General features: G+C 46.9%; 2 protein-coding genes across 15 annotated transcripts; one reads left to right on the forward strand and one right to left on the reverse strand.

Moving 5' to 3' along the window:
• Positions 1-91: 91 nt before the first annotated feature.
• LOC109646952 (SUN domain-containing protein 1-like) lies at positions 92-11155 on the reverse strand. 11 transcript variants are annotated; one of them, XM_069518063.1, is made up of 22 exons: positions 10550-11155; positions 9800-9958; positions 9455-9651; positions 9339-9365; positions 8990-9250; positions 8654-8776; positions 8224-8352; positions 7743-7826; positions 6793-6942; positions 5939-6011; positions 4960-5012; positions 4675-4889; positions 4324-4569; positions 3765-3791; positions 3620-3681; positions 3394-3538; positions 2916-3206; positions 2120-2204; positions 1763-1878; positions 1254-1421; positions 1094-1186; positions 92-576 (listed from the first exon to the last, which is right to left on the reverse strand). In XM_069518063.1, exons 2-22 carry the CDS (start codon positions 9901-9903, stop codon positions 460-462), a joined length of 2766 nt encoding a protein of 921 aa, XP_069374164.1. In that variant the 5' UTR covers positions 9904-9958; positions 10550-11155; the 3' UTR covers positions 92-459. The 11 variants fall into 11 exon arrangements, with proteins under 11 accessions (XP_069374164.1, XP_069374165.1, XP_069374161.1 ...); XM_069518064.1 differs by having other exon boundaries at positions 6793-6906; positions 8654-8779; XM_069518060.1 differs by having other exon boundaries at positions 8654-8779.
• Positions 11030-25262, forward strand: heatr1 (HEAT repeat containing 1). 4 transcript variants are annotated; one of them, XM_069518052.1, is made up of 45 exons: positions 11030-11260; positions 11917-12073; positions 12193-12409; positions 12634-12775; positions 12868-12969; positions 13178-13318; positions 13505-13716; positions 13859-13992; positions 14064-14157; positions 14873-14974; positions 15144-15261; positions 15383-15490; positions 15565-15663; positions 15758-15846; positions 15958-16169; positions 16392-16513; positions 16882-17082; positions 17276-17450; positions 17523-17671; positions 17758-17950; positions 18110-18279; positions 18508-18672; positions 18747-18989; positions 19380-19511; positions 19603-19706; positions 19888-20034; positions 20109-20227; positions 20311-20432; positions 20727-20855; positions 20944-21168; positions 21273-21402; positions 21485-21663; positions 21820-21872; positions 21952-22075; positions 22254-22394; positions 22545-22849; positions 22937-23087; positions 23183-23353; positions 23505-23639; positions 23782-23886; positions 23966-24128; positions 24284-24438; positions 24542-24700; positions 24806-24914; positions 24997-25262. In XM_069518052.1, exons 2-45 carry the CDS (start codon positions 11932-11934, stop codon positions 25083-25085), a joined length of 6477 nt encoding a protein of 2158 aa, XP_069374153.1. In that variant the 5' UTR covers positions 11030-11260; positions 11917-11931; the 3' UTR covers positions 25086-25262. The 4 variants fall into 4 exon arrangements, with proteins under 4 accessions (XP_069374153.1, XP_069374152.1, XP_069374154.1 ...); XM_069518051.1 differs by having other exon boundaries at positions 11124-11260; positions 15562-15663; XM_069518053.1 differs by having other exon boundaries at positions 11124-11260; positions 14070-14157; positions 15562-15663.
• Positions 25263-25418: the final 156 nt, after the last annotated feature.

The raw sequence follows: 25418 nt of genomic DNA on the forward strand, positions 1-25418 counted from the left end.
GTTTAACACACGTTAGAAAATGACGTTGTCTTTATCTATATATATATTGGTATTGAACAAAGATTAGACTGATAAAAACACAGATCACATGTTATCAGGTGTAAAAAAATATTTATTCTTGAAAATGAATAAAAAAACAAATTATATATTTATGTGAAAATGTCCAAATGTTTGATCAAATTAAAATTATTCACCTGAAGACACAAATATTGACAGCAGAGTTTAATATTCTATATTAATATTCATCTGCTCCTTTACTTTCACAGCAGATTTGAACATCACCACTGTTTTCATTTCATGTGTTGCTCTGGACCAGATTATTCAATAATTTATTTACAGTAAAAAACACATTTCTTCAAGTTCTCTAAAAACAGGAATCATGTTTTAATCTTTCCTGCTGTTTACACTGACGATGACGTTCAAAACCTCACTTTGACGTTAAATTTGTGAACGTGGGCCTCAGACCTCACTGGGCGTCCCGTGCACTCTAAAACGGTAAATGCACGTGTACTCCTGGTGGCCCCAGTTGGACAAAACCTTCACCTCGATGATCTGGAACATCTGATCATTCTCCTCCTGTCAACACAGAAAAATAATGATATGAACACAGTGAAATCACAGATGTTTGGCGTCTTCGCCATACTGACTCACTCTGATCGTCAATGATATTTTTAACAGTTGCAAAAAGCAAGAGATAACAAGAAGTTCAATTAAAAACCTTTTTAGAATAAAATAGACAGTTTCACAATCGCATCAGTTAAACTATGAAGTAAAACTAGAAGAGTCGATGCGTCCAGGAGAGATTTTACTCATCAGATTAGATCTTGCAGATCAGTATGAAGATGGTTTAGGATTTAATAATAATAAAAAGAAAGAAAAGACTTAATGACAAACTCCTGCATATTGATAAACATCCTCTGATCAGGATAAATGAACATGTTGCTACAGCTGCTTTATTATTTTGACATAACAGAATTATTGTCCACACTTCAATGACGTTGAGAACTTAGATCAACCCTTAAACTATTAGACTTTTCTTTCTGAGTTGAAATGCATGTGGGGTGAACATGTGGCCGCTGCAGGGACAACTCACAGCGGCGGGGTACGTCTGCAGAGCTTCTCCATCCTCGTCATACGTATATGCTCCCAGCAGCTTCCCTCTGTCCTGACGCTCGTCTTCCAGACCCTGAAAACAAATCTGTTCAGTAACAGAAACTTCGACAGGTCGCTGGTGATGGAGACCACTCTCTTACATAGACACTGAAGTCTCGGGGAGCGCTGTGCAGTGCCCCGCTGGGTGCCAGGGCTTTGGGGATGTGCTCCAGGGAGAAGGCGGTGGGGAGGATCCTCATTGAGAGACGGATCACCAGGAAACCTGTGGAGCCTCTGAACGCCCAGCAGTTTCCTGGATGGACGTCCGGCTGCAGGAAGACAGCAGGGCAGTGTTTATCAGGTGTTAATCAACTGTTGATGACATTTCAAATAGTGACAAACAAAACTATCCCTGTTAACATTAATGTTCTTGGTGATCTGCATTAACCACGCGATCTTTTTCAGAATCATGTTACGATATTTGGGCTGTTAGAACATTTATCATGATTCAGATTTCAACAGAGGGCGCTGTGCGTGCTTTAGAACCACAAACAACTGGACACATCTGACCAATCAGAGGACAGAAGGTCTGTCTTTTCTGCTTCACCTCATTTTTTGATAAAAGTAGAAAACAGGTGTGAAGGCAGCAGTGCGATGTGTGATTGATTACCTGGATGACAGTTCGAGGAGACTGAGAGAAATACCAGAGAGGAACTCCGAACAGACTCAGCAGCGCCGCCTTCGTCTCGTAGGTCTCAGAGCAGCGAGTGCTCAGAACACCTCCCCCTGCAGGAAGTGTCAGTAAAATAAATAAATATGGACGACCACACGGCTCCCAAACACCTGGTTTTAATGAGTTATTGTATAAAAACAGGCTGAGACGTCATGATTGAAGCGTATTTGGGAGGAAGTGGAGATGAGTTGTCTTTTGAATTTATTCTAACCCTAACCTGAGATTTTCTGACAATAAAGAAATCTAGAACATTACGGGACAAGTCAGACACGAACACTGAGTTTATCTTCCGACCTCCAGACTCCAGAGCGTAGTCTGCGAGGCCAGTCTGGTCCTGGGAAAAGAGCCGCAGAGCGTTCTTCACGATCACGTGGACGTCCTGGAAGAGACGACACAAAGGTTAAGTAACTTTGTAGGAGCTGCAGGAGAAACTCATTTGAGTGATCTTCGGGTAAAAAACTGGGAAAATACATCTGAGCTAAAACATAAGATTAACAGAGATGTGTTTGTCCAGTGTCCACATAGTGACAACACACAAAGCAAACTAAACAACGATGACAAACAGAGTTTGCATCGACTGAAAGGTTAAACAGGGAACAGTCTGAATCAGACGAGTTAAAGTTCTTCCAGACGTACAAAAGACTCACATGTATGTATTGTGTTGGTGCCTGGGACATGTGTAATGGTGTGATGATGAGTTTGCTTGCTATGCTAGCTGTCAATGCTAAAACAAAACAAAACTTAAAATGTGGGTTCATCAGCTGACTTTGCTTCCTCAGCCGCATTCTGACCTCTGCAGTCACAACATGTGTTTGCATGTATGGGATTTGATTGGCTGGTGTCAGCTTATACCTCACGCAGCAGAACCTGAACACAGTTCTGCAACACACGTTAGTCAGTGAACTTGCAAGGCCAACTGTTTCCAGTCTTTATGCTTTGCTAAGCAGCTGCTAGCCAAATAATCTGAATTTGAGACTCTGAATGGCAGCGAGAAGAAGACGATTTAACAATTCTCCTTTAAAATGGTCTTGATCCTGAATTTAAAGAAAGTTTTTTTAAACTACATTTGAATGTGTAACCCCCACCTCACCTCCTGGCTGACGGCGGCCCCAGCAGCCCCGGTGGTTTGCACGACGGCCTCTCTGACCATCTCCTTGCTGCGATGCTGCACCAGCTGCAGGTTGATGTTCTGCAGGATGCTGTGCTCCAGAGACGACAGCGCCACCTGCAGGTCAGCCCTACTGATGTAGCGCTGCGACAGCCACTGGAGAAGCGACTCTGGGAGAGTGTTGGAGTCTCCTCCGCCTGCCACTGTCACCTGATTCCCGTAGACGAGGGCCCGAACCTCCTCACTCACCTGAGCGGAAACCTGTGCTGAGATCTGGCCAGAGAAAGATTCAAAAACATTAACCATGGCTAACCTCCCCAGCTCACCAGGCTACTTACCCGGCTCAGGAGGCTACCCTCCCAACCTCCCCAGCTCACGAAGGTAACCTCCCAGCTCCTGAGGCTACCCTCCCAGCTAATGAGGCTACCATTGCACCAAACTAACTGCCTTCTCTTCTCACCGCCTGCTGGACTCCATCGAGTTGTCGGCAGCTGTCCCTGGACTCAGACAGAACCTGGACGTCCCGCCTGACGTCCTCCAGAGCCACCTGCAGCCTTGCTACCTCTGCCAGCAAGGCATCATGGGACTGACGATCCACACCCATACTGAAGGAAGTTAGAAAAGAGAAACATCTTTACTCAGTGTTTTCATCCAGGTCCTCAGCTTTACGTTGCCTAGTCGTTTACCTGATGGCAGCAGGAAGTGTTGATGGTGGAACTGACGCAGCTTCTCGCCTCCACTGATCCTCCTGAAACACAATATGCTCCTGTCACTGCGTCTGATGAATGATTCTTATGATCGACAGTAGAATCTGTGGTCAGACGCTCTCACCTCTATTTTAGCCGCCAGCATCTGCAGCTGCATGTATATGAAAACAAAAAGAATAATGTTAGCAAAGCATTATCAGAAATATATGTAATTGAGGTTTGATTTTTACAGAAATAACTAAATACAACCAAATATATATATAAAACTTAAGATAAGAAAATAACTTTTATGTAAAAATAAAAGAAATCTTTTGTACATTGTTTGTAAAACAAAGTTTTCATATCAGCAAACATAAACCGATACGTCTGTGAAAGACTCACCTCAACTCATGATAAAAACAATCAGTCAGGCTGCAGTGAAACAATGGAACGTTCGAATCAGGTGTGATGAGTTATTTAAAATGTGCACGTTAATCATAAAAATATTGTGCTGAATAAAATGTTTTGTCAGGAGCTTGTGATGAAAAAACTGTTTGAAATAACTAAAGTGACATTTGCCAAGTTCACATACATTTTCTATTTAGAGCAGATAATGAAGTTATGACAGGAAGTCATTTTTGGAGAATTCCAACAAAAGTAAATATTCTCATGACCACATCTGGACCGTGTGTCCGTTCTCTGACCTGCTCCCTCTGCTGTCGCTCCTCGTCCAGGCGCCTCCTCAGCTCAGTCAGCTCATGGTCAATCAGGCGGCTGAGCCATAGCTGCAGGTCGTCTTCGCTGCTCTGAGCAGAGACCCGCTGCTGGAGGTCGGCGTACAGCCCGAGAACCTCCCTGTGTCTCTGCTCTGCCTGCTGCCCTCCGGCCTCCACGCGCTCCCATAGCACCGTCAGACTCTGCTCCAGACCGATGAGCCGGTCCGACTCTTCCTGTCAAACAATGAAAACTTTATTTAAAGGAGACAGACCTGAAAGGGGGACATAATCAAAGACATAAAACTTTCTCTCTCTACCAGCTGAACGTGACATCACTACCTCCTCGGCTGGTGGAGGTCGAGCATAGAGTGGCTCCTCGTACAGCTGTACCTCCCCTGACTCCTCCGCAGCGCCCTCTGCTGATTGACTTTGTGCGGACATGAAGCTATACATAGAGGACAGAGCGGGGACGTCCGAGACCACTGTCGTCCAATCTGTGATGTTTAAAGCTGCGAGGATGGATTGTAGGCTGGCGAGGCCAAACCAACACGGGCCTGTAGGGGGAGACAAAGAAAAGTTCAGAGTCTGAAAACATGAAATTTACGATGAGGATGCGAAACTCACCGACGAGGAAGAGCAGCAGAGGAACAAGGAGCAGGAAAAATCTGTGCGGGAACCTGCAGGAAACAACATCTGGTTAGTTAACGATCAGTGACGACTGCTGTCCTGACGCTTCTTGATGCGCGGTTTAATACATTTCACATCGAACAGTTTAACACTCAACTCATACACATACCAATGTTATTTTTCTGCACATGCATCATATTTAATTTGATTACAATAATTCTTAGATATATCATTTATATTTTATAATGATTTGACTCTGAAATGACATTAGACATCTGTTGAACCCCGACTTCGCTCCTGAACGTTTGATTGCATTGATCAGAGGTGCTGGGTGTTCAGCACCGGACCTTCAGTGGTCAAACTGCACACTCTAGTGTCACAACCCAGAAGTGAGGGAGCTGTAACTCTATTTAAAGCAAACTTCACATGAAGCTTCAAAACTCATAAATAAAACTGGTCATACTGAAATCTATAGGCACATGAACTACACCCTGTTTGACATAGAGCTAAAGATTTTTTCTTCTTTCTTTTTTAATCACAAATATTTTGCTCACACTCAGAGAATTTTTTTCCAACTCCTTTCATCCGTCCACATAAATTTCATCTTGTTTATAATGAAGCAGCCAGACGTCACATTATATCCACCAGCAGAGACTTCATGTTGATTTTAACATCTGGTAAATTTTAGATTTGAAATTTAAAGGTCCAGCCCTGATTCAGGTGAAAGGATCTATTGGCAGATATTTAATGTAGAATAATCCTCATGATGTGTTCAGCTGCAACATGACACTTCAACACTAGATGTCACTAAATTCTACACACTGTACCTTTCAAATATATTTTTTTTACTTTTAAGGCTCATTATAAACCTTCAGCTCAGTATATTCCAGATTGTTGATACCACGTGTCCCGTTGTGACCTAATTGTTGTCGATGACATAACCATGGTGACAGGACAGTTAAAAAAAAAAACTTGCCGAGTCAGCAGGACTGCGCGGTCAGGAGCAGTCATGTGATGCCATCGTCTGCTGAGCCACCGGAGGATGTCACCTACACACACACACCAAGAGAGAGAGTATCGGTGGAGATTTCAGCAGCAGGTAGAACACGGCGATGGAAGGTTGTCAGGTGACTGAAGCTGCTGAGATCAACTGAGATGCAGAGAGCAGGTGAAGATACCGGGCCATTAACACAAATCTGCTGCAGAAGCCAAGACCGACCAAACATTTACGAGAAGCAGAGACACAAAGACAGACGTCAAAATCAAGACACCAACGTGCTGCAGGTCCGAGAAGAAGAATTATAATCATAAAATAAACGTTAACCTGCAGAGCATCCGGCGCTCCTTGAAGCTAAACATATTTCCTTTGTCAGCTGACACACAAATCAAACTGTAGAAGAAGAAAAAAATGAGCCTGTGGTCATTTGAGGTCACTGTGACCTCTGAAATCTAACCAGTTCATCTTCGAGTCCAAGTGGAGGTTTGTGCCAAATTTGATGAAATTCCCTCCAGGTGTTCTTGAGATATCATGTTCACAAGAATAGTAGACAACATGAAAACATAACAACTCTTGGCCACTGGGTGTTGCTGCTGCACAAGAACCAGAAGATTTCTGTGGGACTGGACGTTTGAAATTCAGAGATGATGGTTCCTACTGAGGCAGAAGGTTTGAGAGGTTGTTCCTTTGTTTCTGAATGACGTCAAGTTCTGGGTCATTTACCAAGAATTGAAAGAACCTCTGCGCATTTGATTTGACTCACAAACACGTGTTACGACAAACAAGACGAAAATCCAAAGGAAGAAATAATGTAAAGTTGTGTAACTCAGAACCTGTGAAAACAGCAGTGCTCCACATCAGCCCCAACACACAGGCAGCCAGTGACGACCTCGAGGAAGAGGTGACGGCGTCCGTCTCCAAGAGCTGCTTCTTCTTACAGTCGTCACCTGTAGGTGTCGGCAGTGAGCTCAGAGTGTGTTTGACTGACAGACACATGACAAAAGAGGAAGAGTCAGAGACCTCTTCAGATGGAAATAATATCATCCACATTAAGGTACAGTGTGTAGAATTTAGTGACATCTAGTGGTGAAGTGTGATGTTGCAGCTGAACACCCCTCCCCCTCTCCTTCCAAACATGAAGAAGAACCTGTGGCAGCTTCAGTCGTCATAAAAACTCAAAAGGTTTTAGTTTGTTCAGTCTGGACTAATGTAAAAAACATGGCAGCCTCCGTAGAGAGGGTCCCCTCCATGTAAATATAAAGTATTTGAATATAAAGTATTTGAATATAAAGTATTTGAATATAAAGTATTTAAATATAAAGTATTTGAATATAAAGTATTTGAATATAAAGTATTTAAATATAAAGTATTTGAATATAAAGTATTTGAATATAAAGTATTTAAATATAAAGTATTTAAATATAAAGTATTTGAATATAAAGTATTTAAATATAAAGTATTTAAATATAAAGGGCCTTTTCTGGGGTAAACTAAACTACAATTCATATAATTTAGAAGAAACAAACTAGTGAGGAGCAGTGATGGTGAAAAGTCAGAGCAGAGATTTCTTTTCTCTGAGCGACGACGAGGTGGAACTGTTACTGACAGGAAGTGTTAGCGACGCTTTCCCTTCACCGCTGGTAGTCGAGTCATGTGACTGATGAGACCCAATCAGAAGAGAACGTGGGCGTCATGTTTTCTAAAGTCTCAGTTTCTGTCCCTCCAGAATAAAACACAAAACCAGAGTTTTCAAACTAAAACGAGACCTGCAGTAGTAACTCACACAGAGATCCATTGAGATGTAGCGCCTCCTTTAGGTTGGTGGTCGTCTCCTTCAGTTTCATGTCTCCACAGTGATCAGGCCGAGCTGCAACAGAATAAACAGAGTCAGAACTCACCAGGAGCTCAGAGACATTCAGTCCGTCCACTCGTGTCCTCTGAGCCGAGGACCAGCTCTGACTGCCGACACACACAGATTTGCATTTTGCCAGGGGAACAGGGAAAGTGTCTGAGGTGAGGAACATTTGTTTGGGAGGAAATGCAGCAGATGAAGAGAACAAGGTGACGAAAAACAATCCTGAATGAAACCTGCGAAAACAAACATTTGTGAAGTTCATGCAAAACAGGAAGTTAGAGCTGCGTTATGAAGAATAAAAGGTAAAACCAGAACATGCAGGTAAACACCACGTGTTGTCATTCTGAACGTGTTGATTCTCCAGAGTCTGAAACCAGAGGAGGGAAAACTAATGAAACAGACTCTGTACCTCCATGACTGTTGTCAGAGTGTGTGACGCACTGACACACCTGCCAGGTGTGTGTGAGCACAGAGACGCAGCAGGCTGCTGCTCTCCTCACATACACCACTGACCGGGCCAGCCACATCTGCAGCACATCTGGAAGAACCAAACCACAGAGTCACGCTGAGTCCGCAGCTAAATCAGATTCAGAGCAAGAAGTGATTAACGTATACAGATTTAAACAAAACATGTCGACACGCAGCGTGGGAAAGGACGGCTCATCTCTAAAGTGAAGCCAAACCATCTTGATTCACCCCCTGGTGGCTTGCTGCGGTATAGGTCATTAACACCCAAGGCCGTCTACATCTTTGTGTCAAACATTGAGTGACATATTCCACCTGCTGCCTAAACTTGCTCGACTGTCGTGGAGCGGCGAGTCGTCAGTCACGTGATCTACCTGTCATGTGATGGCATCTCCGCAGCAACAGGCAACTGCAAATCAGAGTGAGCAGGGAGACGACACAGGCCGCCGCCCTCCTGCTCACATTTACACCTGCATCCAACATGGATGCCAAAACACCTGCTGGAAACAAATGTATGTTAACAACTGATCAGCTGATTGAGTCCAGTCCACCTGACACGTCTTCTCGTGTTTTCACCTGTGAGAGGTAGCGGCTGGTTCATGGTCATTTCTGAATGTTTCCATAGAAACATTCACACCAGGTAATTGAAACAGAAACTTTTACCACAGACGTTTTCCGACCCCATGAGAAGCATGTACGTCCTCTCTCACCTGTTCTCCTGCGACTTCGCTCTCGGTCGTAGACGATGGACGTTTCCAGTTCTCTCTCCCCCGACAGAGAGGAGTAGGAGCTGGTGTATTTGGAGGAGGAACTGCGTGTGGTGACGGACTCCTTCTTGTCCGGATGCAGCTCGCAGTCTTTGCAGTAAACCTTGCCGAGCGTCTGCACCGGGTGTTTGACACAGAGGCTGTCTGAGCCAATCAGAGTGCCGTTTGCCAGGATGGTACTCTGCTCCGCTATGATGGTGCTTTCTGTCACAATGAATCAGAATTATAAAAAATCGTCACTTTATATCATGTTTGTTTCATATCACTGGAAATTTGATTCAGTGAAACTGACCTTTAGGATCAACGTCATGGTCCAAACCTGAAACATCAGAGAAGGAACCAGCGTTAGTCAAAATCAAAAGATGTTTTTCCAGCCTCTGCTCGCAGAGGAAGAATCTGCGGTTTTACCCCAGAGGGTGTCGACCAGTGTGGCGTCGTGGATGGATGACTCGTCCAGCAGCGAGGAGAGCAGGGAGGTGTCTGATGTCACACTGTGGACACTGCTGCTGTGGAGCGAGCGGCCGGACGGTTTACGAGGAGATGGGACGAGGAGAGACTCCGAGCAGGAGACAGAGTGATGCTGAGAACGACGAGACTTCAGGGACCTGACGGAGGACGGACAGAGAGAGAAAGAATGAGAACAACAGGGAAAAAAGGAGAAGAAAATTGACAATAAGGAGGAGAAGATAAGAGTATGATAGGAGGAGGAATAAGAGGTGTAGCAAAAACATCCAAACTCCCTGTCACTCTCACCTGCTGCTCCTCCAGCTGCCTCCTCCTGCGCTGTAGGAGGTGCTGCTGAGCGGCAGACTGTGGTCCAACAGGCCGTTATCGAGCCTCAGACTGAGTCTGGACATGGTCCTGGTCTGAAGGGAGGAGATGACCTGCGGCTCCGAGTCCGACGACAAGTAGCTGGGAGAGAAACTTCAATCTAAATCATTCAAACCCAATATGTACTAGGTCCTCGGATGATGTGTGAATTAATATGAATTGAGCTTTTAAAGAAAAGTAATTCATTGTCAAAACGTTCATCAGTTAAATTTGTTTGAAACTGAGCAGCTGTGATTTCAACGATGGGACGACTCCAACGAGAACACAGCTCTTCTCCTCCGTCGTTACACCACCATGATAAACGCAGAAGAAGAAGCATTGACAGGATACACACAGTCCTCTTTATATACAGTCGATGGTCCAGCCCCAACTCTGCACGTCCTCATGACAGCTCTCCCTCCCTCCCTCCCTCTCTCCCTCTCTCTCTCTCCCTCTCTCTCTCTCTCTCTCCCTCTCCCTCCCTCTCTCTCCCTCCCTCTCTCTCTCCCTCCCCCCCCCTCTCTCTCTCTCGACCCAGTGTTGTGTTATAGTTGTGTTATTGTTGTGTGTCCCTCTCTCTCTCTCTCTCTCCCTCCCTCCCTCTCTCCCTCCCTCTCTCTCTCCCTCTCTCTCTCTCTCTCTCGACCCAGTGTTGTGTTATAGTTGTGTTATTGTTGTGTGTCCCTCTCTCACCTGCTCTTCCTGTGTGTTGAGTCACCACGTGTTTCTTTCAGCTGATCAGTTAAAGGGACCGGCAGCTCCCAGCCAATCAGCGTGGAGCTCAGACAGATGACGTCAAGGAGAGCCAATGTAAACGCACGAAGGGCGGGGCCCCGCGAAAACACGAACGGTTGACTTGCTAACGTTTAGCATTAGCTGACAAACACACACGCACGCACGCACACACACACCGCAGCAGAGCTACTCACGCGCTGCTCCCGCCCTCTGAGCCGCGGGAAGCGAGGCTTCCGGTTTGTTTTAACGTTAAACCGGTTTCACTCGTTGTTTTTACTCACGTTAATCTGGTTCACGTTAACGTTCGAGTCTTTTTAACGTCACCGGACAAACTCACCGAGCTCACGCGGAAACCACAGCAGCTGTTTATATACATGGCGGTGAGCGGCGCCCCCGTGTGGCGGGAGGAGTAGAGGTCCTCTCCCGGTAGAGATGGTTCACTCCATTTGTCCCATTCGTTTTTACTCGTGTGATGATAAAGTGAATTATTGCTAACCGCGCTAAATGTGAACACGAGTCACGTCTTCAACCTTGTAACATCCGGTAGCAACCGCTGAGTTTATTTCACCCGTTTGAACCCGGAAGTGAAACATGTAATATGTCGTGAACCGGAAGTAGTTTAGCAGTGAACGTGCTTCATCAACGTGTTTGTGGAGAAACAGAGAAAAGGTCAGTTTTGTTATTTCTGTGTGAATTCTTCTCTGATTGTTTCTGTTCGGAGTTTAAGAAGTTTTTAATTGTTTAATGTTTCACATGTTCAATCAGCGACACGTCGCTACCACTAGTTTAACAAGCTGATCTAAAGTAACTAGCAAGAGAAAACAGGCTTTCATATCCTGGATCATCCTCAATACAAACCCTGAAATCCTCACACTAAATGTTTCCTTGTCTCTCAGAAATAATTTCCTCCTCACTGAAGTTAAAGTTCGTATTAATCAGATCACTTCTGACTTTAAGTGCATGAACTATATTGACCTGATTCATACCACGTTGTTAATGAGCAATGATGTTACCTGTAGTTAGTGAACTAAAGGTGTGTGGTTTGGTAAAGTCAGTTCTGACCTCTTTAAAGATGACTTGGTCTAAAGTGTGAAACCAGAGCTAGGAGCAGGTTTGATTCCTCAGGGTGAGGTTTGTCCTAAACCTATTTCTTAAGGAAGAGTTCAACAAGTCTCGTTTATTTCAGCTCACGTTGTTGAAACAGATGTTTAATTCTAATAGATAGAATAATGGCGCTATAATTGACAATTGATAAAATAATTTTCTCAACATCAAATCTCTCTGCTAAAGGTTAAATGAAGGTTGTATGTTTGTGTCTCCTTCAGGTTAAGAAACTCACCATGACGTCGTTGGCTCACCAGCTGAAGAGGCTGGCACTGCCTCAGAACGACCCCGCCTTGCTGAATCGTAAAGAGGTCGTCTCGCTGCTCTTTGACCCCAAAGATGCTGCGTCCATGGACAAAAACAACTTCTACGCCCTCGGTGAGTCCCGTCCACCACTTCCTGGTTTCTGATCTCCAGTTCTTCAAACCACTGGCCATTAAACCTCCACCTTCTGTCCTCCCTCCTCGGTCCTCCACCTTCTGTCCTCCCTCATCAAGGCTGTACTGGGCTGGAGGAGCTGCTGGGAATCGAACCAGCATTTCTGGAGTTCCAGGACACTTTGTTCAGCCGGGCCTCGCTGACGCTGGAGCGCAGTGTCCAGTCCAAAGAGGTCAATGAGAAGCTGGATGCCAGCATCTCGCTCTTCCTCACCCGCCTCTCTCCGTACTTCCTCCTTAAACCAGCTCACAAGTGCATCGAGTGGCTTGTTCACCGGTACGCTAAATCGCCACCAACCTGTTCCCTCTGAGAGTGTTGATGTCACCACAGACAAAAACTGTTTCAAAAATGAACGTGAATCAATGTGAAGTTTTGTTAAAACGATACGAACAGTTCACCAATTATTAGAAAAGTGGCTTCTTATCTTTCCGTCAATCTGCAAATCAATTAATCGACTTTTGTTTGACTTCCTGTTGTCTCATGTTGTGTTTGTGTTGCAGCTTCCATGTCCACCTGTACAACGCAGACAGCCTGCTGGCGTGTGCGCTGCCGTACCACGACACCAACGTGTTTGTCAGAGTCCTGCAGCTGCTCAGGATCAGAGACGCCACCAACCGATGGAACTGGCTGCACTGCCTGCAGGTCTGACCTCTGACCCCTGACGCCTCAACCTTCTCTAGTCTACACAAAGTCGTGCTGCTTTCAATCGTCTTTTCTTCCCCTTGTTTCCATAGAAACCAGGTGTGCCGTTGTCCAGAGGAGCTCTGATCACTCACTGCTACACAGACCTGAGCTTCATGGACTTCATCTGCAGCATAGTCACAAAGTCCATCCAGGTAACTGTCATCTTCTGTCAGGGCTGAGGGGGGCAGTAGAGAGGCCACCGGATGAGACACGATGAAACAATTTCCACGTCTCCATAGTAACAAGAGACACGCATGTTCGTTTCTAATCTCTGAAGGAGAAACTGAAAGAAATGAGAATGTAGCTGAGACTTCATCTTCTTCTCCTCTTTCCTCTTCTCTTTGTCCTCCATCTTGTCAGGCGTACTCAGGACACTCTGGCAGTTGCTCTCAGCTCAGAGTGATCTTCTCATTCTACGCCTCCACCATCGTCCCCACTCTGGACGCCGTGGACAAGGTGTCTGACACCATCATTTCCAAACTGTTGCCGTACGTTCAGAGGGTGAGTGACTCGCTGAGGATCTGGTCACTGCAGCGATCAGTCAGTTACTAGTTAGTGATCAGTCAGTTACTAGTTAGTGATCAGTCAGTTACTAGTCAGTGATCGGTCAGTGATCGATCAGCATGGAACCTCAGCTGTAACTGTTGAGATGATTCTCCGCCCCCTCTTGCCATCTTCTCTCTCCAGGGTCTGAAGTCGCCGCTTAGCGACTACAAAGCCGCTACCTACATGATCGTGTGCCAGCTGGCAGTGAAGGTGGTGATGGAGGCGAGTCTGGTCGACAGCCTCGCTGTGCACATCAGCAAGTCGCTGGTCAAAGAGCCTGTCTTGGCTAAAGAAGGTCTGGGCTGCCTCATCGTGCTGCTGCAGAATCAGAAGGAGGGCGCCGCCGGGCCCAGGTAGGTGCCAGATCACGAGGAGGATCCTCCACAGCAGAGGTTTAGAGTTTATACAACAGTGATAAGACTTCAAATACACACGGATGATGTGACTCTGTGTCCAGAGCAGGTGGGACTCACCTATGTCTTCTCATGTCCTTAGAGCCTTCACCCGCCTCTGCTCGATGCCGTCGCTGGCTTCCACACTACAGGTCATGGCGGCGGTTCACGATGTCAGTCCTCTGTTGCGTCACCTGCTTCCTCACCTGATCCACCACATCTTTACCAGCAGCTCAGGTGAGAACAGGAACCACCTGACATCTGAGGTCATTGTCAGAGCAGAGGTGAGTTAATGTTGTGTTTTCTAGTTCCAGGTGAAGCAGAGACGGACAAGCTCAGCGTCCTGGAGTCTGTCCTGAAGTCTGTGCCTCTCACCAGAGGCCTGGATCAAACTGTGGCTCGGTAAACTCACCTCATCTTCTGTCCACACTAACACACCTGAAATCAAATGTCACATGACCGTTCACCTGCACTGGTCATGTGATGTAAACAGGAAGTAGAGTGTCTCCTCTGCAGTTGGTTGCTTAGTAACAGAACAGTGATGGTGAACAGTCAGAGCAGGGATTTATTTTCTCTGAGCGACGAAGAGGTGGAACTGTTCCTGACAGGAAGTGTTAGCGACGCTTTGTGTTCACTGCTGGTGGTCGAGTCATGTGACTGATGAGAACCAATCAGAAGAGAATGTGGGCGTTGTTTACTAAAGTCTCAGTTTGTGTTCAGACTAAAACACAGAACCAGAGTTTTCAAACTAAAACGAGATCAGCATCGTTTGCAAAACTCCAGCGTCACTGCCAGGCGTAACCATAGAAACGATGATACATTTTAGAAGAAGAAGAAGAAGAGATACTTATTGATCCTCAAGGGGAATTTCCTTTTACACTCATTTTTATACATGCAGTTTTTAACCCCCACACACAAAGGGCTCAGCTTTAACCTTCACACCCCTGACTTTGACCTCTTCACTGAAGAGCAAATACAAACCTGGAGATGTGAGATTATCCAAAAGTAAAACGGTGGAGTTGTGTGGAAACCAGGCGTAACCATAGCAACAATGATGCGTTAATGAGTGTTGAGGAGGCGTTCACCGCTGACGACTGTTGCTGTGTTCCTCCTGCAGTTTGTTGCTGGATGAGTATCTGACTCAGACTGAGCTCTCTGCTGAAAACCTCTGTGCCCTCGACCAGCGCCTGCTGCCTCTGGTCCGACTGTTCGAGTCCAGGTATTAAAACGTATTTTGATTAAACTCTTCTCTTATTTATTTACATCACATACTCTGCAGTCTCGAGTCAATACTTCTGTTCAGTTTAGCTTTTGTAGAGTTGATTGTTGATAGTTCCTGCCGTTTTTAGTCTGTATCAATTAACATGACTCTGTTTGTCGTTGGTCAGATACTGTGGAGCTGTGGACGGCGTCCTCGCAGGTCATGTGACCGACCTCAGCAGCCCTGAGCAGAAACATCTTTTCCACCAGTTTCTCTCTCTCTCACTGAGCAGTGGAAAGTACCAGGTACATGTCTAAACCAGCTTCAACAAGTAACTGAAATGCTTCCATCTGTTATCTGTCATGGAATGGAATCAGATTGGTTTGGTACCTGCAGTGTTTTGTCTCTTCTTGTTTCCGTCTTTAGATTTTGGGCGACTCGGACACGTCGCTGCTCCTCAGTCTGAAACACCCGCTGCCTTCAGTCAGAGTCTCTGCCGTGGAGCACCTGATGAGCATCATCACCTCCGGACAGGTATGTTCCTCTCCTGTGTGAGCTGATCACCATTCAGCTGCTTCTATTTTGAAAGTTGTGTGTCCTCTCAGCAGCAGCAGAGTCTGGATGAAGACTTCCTGAAAGACGCCGTAATTGACCGTGTGAAGGACGACGTTCCAGAGGTTGTGACGGCTGCTCTGAAAGTCCTGGAGGTCAGTGAGACGATAAACGAGGCAGCGGTCACATGACCGCAGCTGCAGTTTTAAATCAAACAAGCACCAAGTTTGTGTTTTATTGTCGTTGCAGGTTTTGTTTGATGTTTTTGATCCTGAAGAAACGTTGTCGTGTTTAATGTCACTGATGGTCCGAGTCGACCTGTGTGTGTCCGAGCACTGGTCAGTGAAAAACACATTTTCTAATTTTATATATGTGATAATCACATGAGCTCGTACTGATGGCTGATGTTCAGTATCGGTCGGTATCACTGATCGTTTTGTTTCCTTCAGGCTGCCGGTGCTGAAAGAGGCGGTGCGTTTACTGACCGACCCGCGGCTGGGAAAGGGCGACGTCGAGCGGGTGCAAAGAATAGGCTGGAGGCTGCTGCCCTTCCTTGTGGTCACCGGTGCTCGGGCAGACTCCGCCCAGCTCAGCCTCACCTCCTGCATCGCTCGGTCCTCCGTCCTCGCTCAACACCCGCTCGCCTTCAACTGGGCTGAAGGTAAAACTTGGATTTGAGTTGACCGTCCATTTGGAATGTTTTTATTATTATTCTTGCCAATAAAAACTCCTGTAAATGTTATAAATTTGATCTTTGAGTTTTTCTGTCAAAGGTACAAATGACTTCATTTGTTTACGACGCGTTCCCTGTAGGACTTTCAGAATAAGAGCGGCACTGTGGCGTTGAACAGTTTCAGTGACACTGTTTCTTCTGTGTTCACAGAAATGGACGAGCTGATGAAGAGAAGCTCTGAACACGGATTTGTGGGTTTAGTCAACCAGAGTCTCGTCTCCACGTTAACCAAGAACCTGGCGAACATGGAGCACTTCTCCAAACGAGACGCTGTGAGTTTTTGTTATTCTGGTATTGAGGGATCAGTTCTGAGTCAGTGTCAGCTGTCAATCATGACGTCTGTTTTTATATCATCAGATAACTGATTAAAACCAAACTGATCAGAAACACCTGAACAAACATCAGTGAGAGAAGAGCGAGCTGAACATTTATTTAACGTCTTCTTTGATTCTTTAGTTTGGTTCATGTCCCATCTGCTAACATGGAGGAGGTTTAAGACCTCTGCTGCAGCCAGCCACCAGGGAGAGATTGTGATGATTTGATCATGTCCATCTTTATTTCCAGTCTGTGGTCCTGCATATGCAGAGAATCACCTGAGCTGAGGTCACCCAGAGGTCACTGTGTGTGTTTTCTCCTTCAGTTGGAGAAGTTGGTTTCTCTGGTGGAGCAGCAGTGGAGCTCCAACCTCAGAGAGAGGACGTCCTTCTTGGTTCTGACCCGGACTCTGCTGCTCTGCCTCGGGGAGCTGAGCGAGACGCAGCACCTGCTCACCGCCCAGAGGGTCTTCTCGCTGTTGGAGCCCCCCCTGCTGGAGCTCATTGCCAGGGACGATGATGTCCAGGTCAGTGGACATCAGACATGTCAGCGACCTCATGTTTGGATTTAAATTTAAAAAAACGTTTTATCAATTGTTGGTACCTTTGATAGACCAGGAATACATTTATTAGAATTCAGTCTTAGGTTAAGATTTCTTTTTTGTAAACTAAAGATTATTTTTCTCTGTCGTCTTTTATTTTCTTTACGTGTGTAAACAGAAAGTTGGGCGTCCTGTGTCCGTCCCCTCCTTGTTCTCCGAGGCTCTGACCTTGTACCTGAGCAGGTGTGAGCAGCAGCCGGGTGAACGGCTCGTTGCAGAGTTTGGCTTCGTCCTCTTCTCTCTGCTGCGAGACTTCACCTCCACTCTCAAATGTGACGACGCCTCTTTTAAAGGTAACAATTGTCCCAACGAGTTGTGTCCTCACTCAGAAACAAAGACAGAAATCACAGACTTCCTGTCTGCAGGTGAGGTTTGGTGGAACCCGGAGAAGATGGACACCAACACCTGCTGTTACCTGGGATTAATCTGCCGCCTCTTCAGTGTTGTCATCAGTGGCGCCGGAGATGGACCGACAGCCAGGAGCTTTAGGGAGATGATGAAACTGCTCGTCCAGGTACGGGGATGAAAGACGTTTCTGTATTTAGACGCCCACGTGATGTGATGCTACATTCAGACACTATTGTTGTGTCCATCTCTTAGGTTCACCTGCCCGAGCCGCTGATGCTCTTCAGGTTCCTGTGCATGCTGTGGGGATATGGCAGTAACCACGGTGACCAGCTGGATGTGAAGGTTGACGCTGTCCTGCAGACTCAGGCTCTGTACATGGGCCAAGCTGTGCTGAGCGTCCAGCCCGCCACCGTGCTGCAGGAGCTGGCTGCGGCCAACTCCCCCGGTGAGGAAGTGGGTTTTAAGATTGAGTTGAATCCATTAGTCTGACAGTGGAAACTAATGTGTGTGTGCCTGTGTGTGTGTGTGTGTGTGTGTGTGTGTGTGTGTGTGTGTGTGTGTGTGTGTGTGTGTGTGTGTGTGTGTGTGTGTGTGTGTGTGTCAGTGGTCCCGTCATTGCTGTGTTGTCTCACCTCTCCGGTTCGTGAGGTGCGGAGGGTGGCGCTCAGCGCTCTGCAGAGCCTATCAGGAGCAGACTCTCCTTTCCAGCCAATCACGGAGAAGCTGCTGAAGACCTCGGAGGAGATTCTCGCTGACCCCGCCTACTTGAGCTTGGTGAGAACGATTTAAACAGAAAATAAAGAAAACACTAAAATATAGAACATTTTAATAAAACCTGAGATTTTCTCTCAGTTCAGTTTTAAAGTGTCATTAAAAAATGTATTTTAATTGATTTAATTAAATCTGAGTCTCAGCATTTATTTTGTTTATTGTTTTGTTTGGTCTGCGTGTTTATTGGATGTCAGCCTCAGTGAACCTGTGACTGTGTTTGAAACCCTGCAGGCGCTCGGTGTTTTTCACGAGGACAGTTTGTCGTGTAACGTGAAGACGCTGCAGCAGAAGCTGCAGACGTCGATGCAGCAGCTGCTGCAGAGCGTTCAGACGCCATGTTGTCCGTCATACAGCGCCACCATCCTGCTGAGAGCGCTGAGCCACGTTAACGGACAGGTAAGAGACTCGCCTGTACAGCTAAAATAAACCTTTTCCTTTAGACAGATCTAATATCTAACCCCCCCCCCCAGTTGGTCCTGTCCGCCCTGCTTCCTGTTCTCGACCGGCTGCTGGAGCAGAGCGGCCCAGACACACCAACCCTACTGCGGGACGAAGCCCAGGTCATCCAGCTCATCCTGGGGAAGTACAATGAGGCGTCTGCCGCCATGTTGGTTGAGGACCAGAACTGTCTGGATCTGTTCATCAGAGCTCTGAAGACGTCGACACAGACGCACCCGGACATCCCCAGCTGCCAGATCAGCGCTCTGGAACAGGTCGGGAGCAACTTGACCTTGGTTTAATCCAATCTGTGATCAAAACCAGGGTTAAATCAGCTAAATGATTTACAACATGATTTATAACCAAAAATAGTGGCCAGTCCAGCTGAACTTATTATACCCTGAGAAACACTTGTGTGAAATATAATGTGGAGGAAACCAGGTATGAAACTGATGTTTGAACCAGGATCGACAGAAATACAAACAAGTTAAAAACTTCAGATCTGTTAATGTTTGATTATATTTTAGAATTGGAATTTTCTGAAAACTTTGAACACAGAAGGTTTTATTCTAATATAAACTGGAGAAGTTTCATCATGTAAAAATAGAAGAGAAGAAGAGTGTTCAGTCTTCTTCACCCTCTACTTCCTCCTCCTCCTCCTGTAGATCACGAAGTCGTTCTTCTCGGCCCTCAGAGAAGAGAAGGTGCAGCAGAAACTCTTGACTGTGATATTCGACGTGCTGCTGGAGAGCAAGAGCCCCCTGGTGGCCAACACTGTCAGCAGCATATTTAAAGGGGTAAGGATTTTGCCATTTAACAGACAAAGGATTAATAATGAAAATAATAATGATTTTCTAATGAATGTATTATTTGTTCCTGTCTCCTCAGCTTGCTGTTGATAGTCAGCTCGTAGCCAATGAGCTGTCTCCACCAGAGAAGCCCAGAGTCAGTGTGACGGTGCAGCAGACTCGCAGGAGCAAAATGAGTCTGAGGTGAGGTTTTTTTTTTTTACACTGATCGTGGATCAGATGCCTCCTTCTGTCGGAGGTGTCACTTATGATTCTTTCCACAGACCCTGAACGTGTCGTGGCCTTTGGTTTTGTTACATCTCATGTTTAACATCATTTTAACATTCTGATGTTCCAGCCAAATAAAAGTTGTTTTGTTTGTCAGGAAACCTCAGGAGAGCAGCGAGGCTTGTCCAGAGGGTGGCGTTGTGCTGTGGCAGAGAGTCACTCTGATCTTAGAGCTGCTGCAGCACAAGAAGAAGCTGAAGCGAGTTCAGACGTTGGTGCCGGTTCTGTTCTCTCTGCTCTCCAGGTACGGACCAGCACTGGTATTTGAGTTTGTCTAGGTGGGGCGCCATAGGGCTGACCTTTTTGTTCTTTCCTCAGGAGTCTGGAGCCATGTTCAGGCGGTCACGCCAACATGGAGTACACCAAACAGCTGCTGCTCAGCTGTCTGCTCCACGTCTGCTACAAACTGTCTCCTGATGGACGACTGGTGGGGCCTGGTACGTCAGCCACACCTCAGTTATTGAAGTTGATGGTTTCCGGTCTTAGCCCTCTGACTCTTGTCTCTGCTTGCTCTCTGCAGACATCCTGGAGGAAGATAAGTTCAGCGTGGAGCTGGTGGTTCAGTGCATCAGGTCTACTGACATGCCGCAGACTCACCACCACGCTCTGCTGCTGCTGGGCACCGCCGCCACCATCTTCCCTGTGAGTCGTCATCTCAAACAGAGACGGCTCGACTCTGTTGTCTCTGCAGGAATCAGATCTCTATGTTGTCAGACACTTTTTGGTTCTGTTTTATTTCTGGAAAGATTTTTGTTCCTGTCGATCATTTATACCCAAAAACATCAAAGCGCATTTTCATAAATCAGAGTTGTCCTTTCATCTTACAGCAGAGCCTGTAAATGAGAGTTTGTGCCTGAACTGTTTTTTTTTGGACTTGTTCACTGTCACAGGATTTTAAGAATCTTATATTTTCTCCTCATTGTCCTCGTCCTCCAGGAAAAAGTCCTGCACAACATCATGCCCATCTTCACCTTCATGGGAGCGAACATAATGCGTCTGGACGACGCCTACAGCTTCAGAGTCATCGACAAGACTGTTGAAATGGTCATACCTGCGCTCATCAAGGTGAGAAACGCTGCTTCAATGATCGCCTCCGACAGGGGGAGGCCGTCGACATCATTTCACAATAGTGTCTACCCCCCCCCTGCCTCAGGCTTACCAGCTGTCTGACGACCAGTCGTCACCTCACGTTCAAGCTGTGGTGACGAGGATCATGCACGTGTTTGCCGACGCGCTGCCTCACGTTCCCGACCACCGCCGGCTCCCCGTCGTTGCCCAGCTGATGACCACGTTAGGCCCCACCCGCTTCCTGTGGGTCATGATGCTCCTCCTTTTCAAGCTGCACGCCGAGCAGACCACCAGCTCAGTGAGCGAGAAGGTAAGACTCACCTGACACTCGCCTTACACTTGCTTGTCCGCAGTAACACTTGATTCGTGTGTAACGTGTGTGTAACGTGTGTGTGTGTGTGTGTGTGTGTGTAGGAGGCGTCTCTGGACAGGGACGTAGATTTCTGGATTTCTCTGTGTTGTCAGTTCGAGGTGAGCGAGCAGCTTGTCTCTCTCATCAACATCCTAAACTTCCTGCATCAGCTGCCGAACGACAAAGACGACGGTGAGAAAAACAAAATAATCACAACGTGATTCTTCAAAATAAAGCTCTGGCTCAGTTTGAGGTTTGACTCTTTTTCCGGCAGCTCCAGTGAAACGCAGAGTCGGTCGACGAGGAGCCAAGAAGCCAGAGGAAGTTGAGGAGAAGGTGGAGGATCTGATCTTCAGCGTCGACACTCACAGCAGCAAACAGCTGAGACACTTCAAGTTCCTCTGCGTCTCCTTCATGGCTCAGCTGCTCGGCTCCAGCAGCTTCATTGGAAAGGTGGGCCACGTTCAAATCTTTGAAACGTGAAGGAAAACAATTCACATTTTGTTTACATGTAAACAAAGGAAACAGACTAGTTTCCTTGCTCCATATTTAACTTGGTTTGACGAGTCTCATACTTTGTTATATACATTTTGATGGCTCACTCTCCAGGTTGCCGAAAGCGGCGACGATGTGGACGAGTCTCTTCAGCAGCTGCAGCAGAGGTGAGTCGTGATTCGCTCTCACAGGAAACGGAATGATTGTGTTGTTAAGGTGACGCTGATGATTTCCTGTTTGATTCAGGCTGCTGGAGGAAAACCTGCGTTACATCCAGAGCGTCGCTCGCTGTGTCGAGGAGAATGCCGACAAACCCACCGCCAAGTTCTGGAGAGTTCTGCTCAACAAAACCTACGACGTCCTGGATAAGGTTCAACGAGTTTTCTCTTCTGACAGGAACCTGATTGGTTGATTGATTGACAACATGTCATTTTGTGACAAGAGAACCTGAGCAGAATCAAACCACTGACAAATTCTGTAACGACGATGAAATATTTTCTCAAACTTTTGCTCATGAACACGTTGTCACCTTTGTCTCCTGTTGCCAGGTGAACGCTTTGTTGCCCACAGATACCTTCATCACGGTGATGAGGGGGCTGATGGGAAATCAGCTTGTGTCCGTCAGGAGAAAAGCGATGGAGCTGCTGAACAACAAACTGCAGCACAGGACTCGATGGGATAAGCAGCAGGTAACACATCATATAAGACATAGATGTTAAACTAATGAACATAAAATAAATGCTAATTAATTGCTGTAAATGAATTGCTGGATTATGACCAGGTTGAAGTGATCAGTTAAACATCTGCTTGATTAATCTATCTTCTCGTTTCGGATCCAGGTCAACATGTTCCTGCAGCTGATCGGAGATCTGCTTAGCATCGTGGGTAAAAGTCACAGTAAGGTGACGCAGGAGGAGGAGGAGGCGGAGCACGGCATCAACCGTCAGACGGCGCTGTACAGCCTCAAACTGCTCTGTCGCACGTTTGGTTCCAACCACCAGGAGGCGTTCGTCCCCGTTCTGCAACAGACGGTGGAGATCGTGGCGTCTGCAGAGGAAGAGAAGAACGTGATGGGCAGCGCTCTGCTGTGCATCGCCGAGGTCGTCAGCACGCTCAAGGCCCGCGCCATCCCTCAGTTACCCAGGTGTGTATGTCAGGACGGAGAGGAGGCAGCTGACATGTAGGAACCACAGGTGTGAGTGAGACGCATTACAAGTGTGTGTGTTTGTAGGTTGATGCCTGCCGTGCTGCACACGCTGGCCAACAGGAAGGAGCTGCTGACCAATGAGATTTACCTGCTGAGTGCCGTCACAGCCCTCCAGAGAGTCACAGAGACGCTGCCGCACTTCATCAGCCCGTACCTGCAGGACGCCACGTCACAGGTAGGGAACAGGACCATGTGACTGGTCTGCTTCTGGTGTGACTCTGGTCTCAGGTCCCTGCTCCTCATCATCACATGAACTTTCTGTGCCTACAGGTTTGTCGTCTGACCCGTCTGGTGGACTCCTCTTCCTCATCCTCCTCTTCGTCCGTCCAGCTCTCGGTGCGTCTCTCGTCCCTCAGGACCATCCTGGCCACCCAGCTGCCCCCCAGGGTCCTGCTGCCCAACCTGTCCAGTTGCTACAGTAACATGGTCGTTGATAACAAGGTGAGAGGCGAACGTTCTGGGCTCAGATGTTTGATTCTCCTTTGAGATCAAGGATTTCATGACATTTCTGAACTCAAACAGAGGATTTATATCAGAGTTCTGGTGTCGGAACCACCGGTGTGACCTCTGACCTCTGTGTGTTCTCCTCCAGGCTCAGCTGGGGGCGCTATTGAGCATCCTGAGGGAACACATCACTCACATGGAGAAAGAGCAGCTCAGCTTCCACCAATCAGAACTCACCGCCTTCTTCCTCACGGCCCTCGACTTCCGCAACAAACACTGTCAGGTCAGTTTCTGGTTATGTCAGGTGTGACACTTTGACAGGAAGTGACATCTGACGTGCTAAGTCGCTTCCTGTTCGCCTGTCAACGTCATGACTCAAGTGAAACCAGGGAAAGGAACCTTCATCACAACTCTCTCCTCTGCAGGGTGATCTCGAGAAGACGTCGCATATTGAGGGCTGTGTGATCGACTGTCTGATCGCCATGGTGATGAAACTGTCTGAGGTCACATTCAGACCGCTCTTCTTCAAGGTGACGTTGATTGATTCATTTCAAAGACACACAAACCTGCAGGAAGTGGCTCACACTGATGTTGTCGTTTCTCCTGCAGCTCTTTGATTGGAGTAAGTCCGACAGCGAGGAGCGTCTGTTGACGTTCTACCGACTCTGCGACAGCATCGCCGAGCGACTCAAAGGACTCTTCGTCCTGTTCGCAGGAAACTTAGTGAAACCGTTTTCAGACCTTCTCCGAAAAACCAACCGCTCGCAGACAGGTCCGATATGATTTTAGTTTGGAATTCATTTCTTTAAATTAAAAAAATTATATTTTAGTCATTTAATTAAAACTCATTTCATCCAAATGTTGTCTTTATTCTGATTGTTCTTAATTTAGCTTTTTTCCTTCATCGTCTTCACTTTCCCTCCTCAGACGAGCCGCTCTTTGACTCTGAAGGCGGCGACGTGAAGAACAGTCTGCTGCTTCAGTACGTCCTCGACTGTCTACAGAAGATCTTCCTGTACGACACTCAGTGTTTCCTCAGTAAAGAGCGAGCCGACGCCCTCATGAAGCCACTGGTTGACCAGGTGAAGCGTCATGTTTACAGCTGACCTGAATACTGCGTTCTGATTCGCTGAAATGATCAGGTGTCCCCAACTCACTGTGTGTGTGTGTGTGTGTGTGTTGCAGTTGGAGAACACAGTGGGGGGTCAGCAGCTTTATCAGCAGATGATGACTCAGCACTTTGTTCCATGTGTTGGTCACTTCTCTGTTGCTCTGGCCGACGACTCTCAGTGGAAAACCCTCAACTATCAGATTCTACTGAAGACGAGACACAGCGACGCCAAGGTGAGGACCCCCGCTCGCTCACGCTCGCTCACGCTCGCTCACGCTCGCTCACGCTCGCTCACACCTGAAAACATCGCAGACATTAACGCTGCTTCACTCCTTCAGGTCCGGTTCTCGTCTCTGCTCGTTCTCTTGGAGTTGACATCGAAGCTGAAAGAAAACTACATGGTTCTGCTGCCAGAGACCATCCCCTTCCTGGCTGAACTGATGGAGGGTGAGAACGCGCACGCACACACGCACGCACGCCCGCACACACACACACTATAATTGACATTGTGTGTGTGTTTGTTTTTCAGATGAGTGTGAGGAGGTGGAGCAGCAGGTTCAGAAGGTCGTTCAGGAGATGGAGAACATCCTGGGGGAGCCGCTTCAGAGCTACTTCTAACACACACACACACGTCATGGAGTCGTTTGTCAGATTAAAATTTTCTTGCTGATTTTTTTTACATCAATTTAAAAATATCATTCGACGACTCCTCTCCGTCACCGTTTAGTCAAGGAACTCGAGATGATGTGATCGACTGAAATAAACCTGATCGTTTTTCATCATGTCATGATTTTATTCAAGGTATCGTTGCGTTTCATTTGGTCGCCTGTTGGTGGCGTCAGATCTCCTTGTGCATGTGTCAGTGTTGTTTGTCTATGAGGAGGATTCTCTCGTTCTGCGCTCCGGCTGCTTCTGCACCTGTGAAACATCTGCTCTCGCGATTCTCCTCTC

Source organism: Paralichthys olivaceus, chromosome 21 (genome assembly GCF_024713975.1).
Source record: "Paralichthys olivaceus isolate ysfri-2021 chromosome 21, ASM2471397v2, whole genome shotgun sequence".
NCBI classification, from domain to species: domain Eukaryota; kingdom Metazoa; phylum Chordata; class Actinopteri; order Pleuronectiformes; family Paralichthyidae; genus Paralichthys; species Paralichthys olivaceus.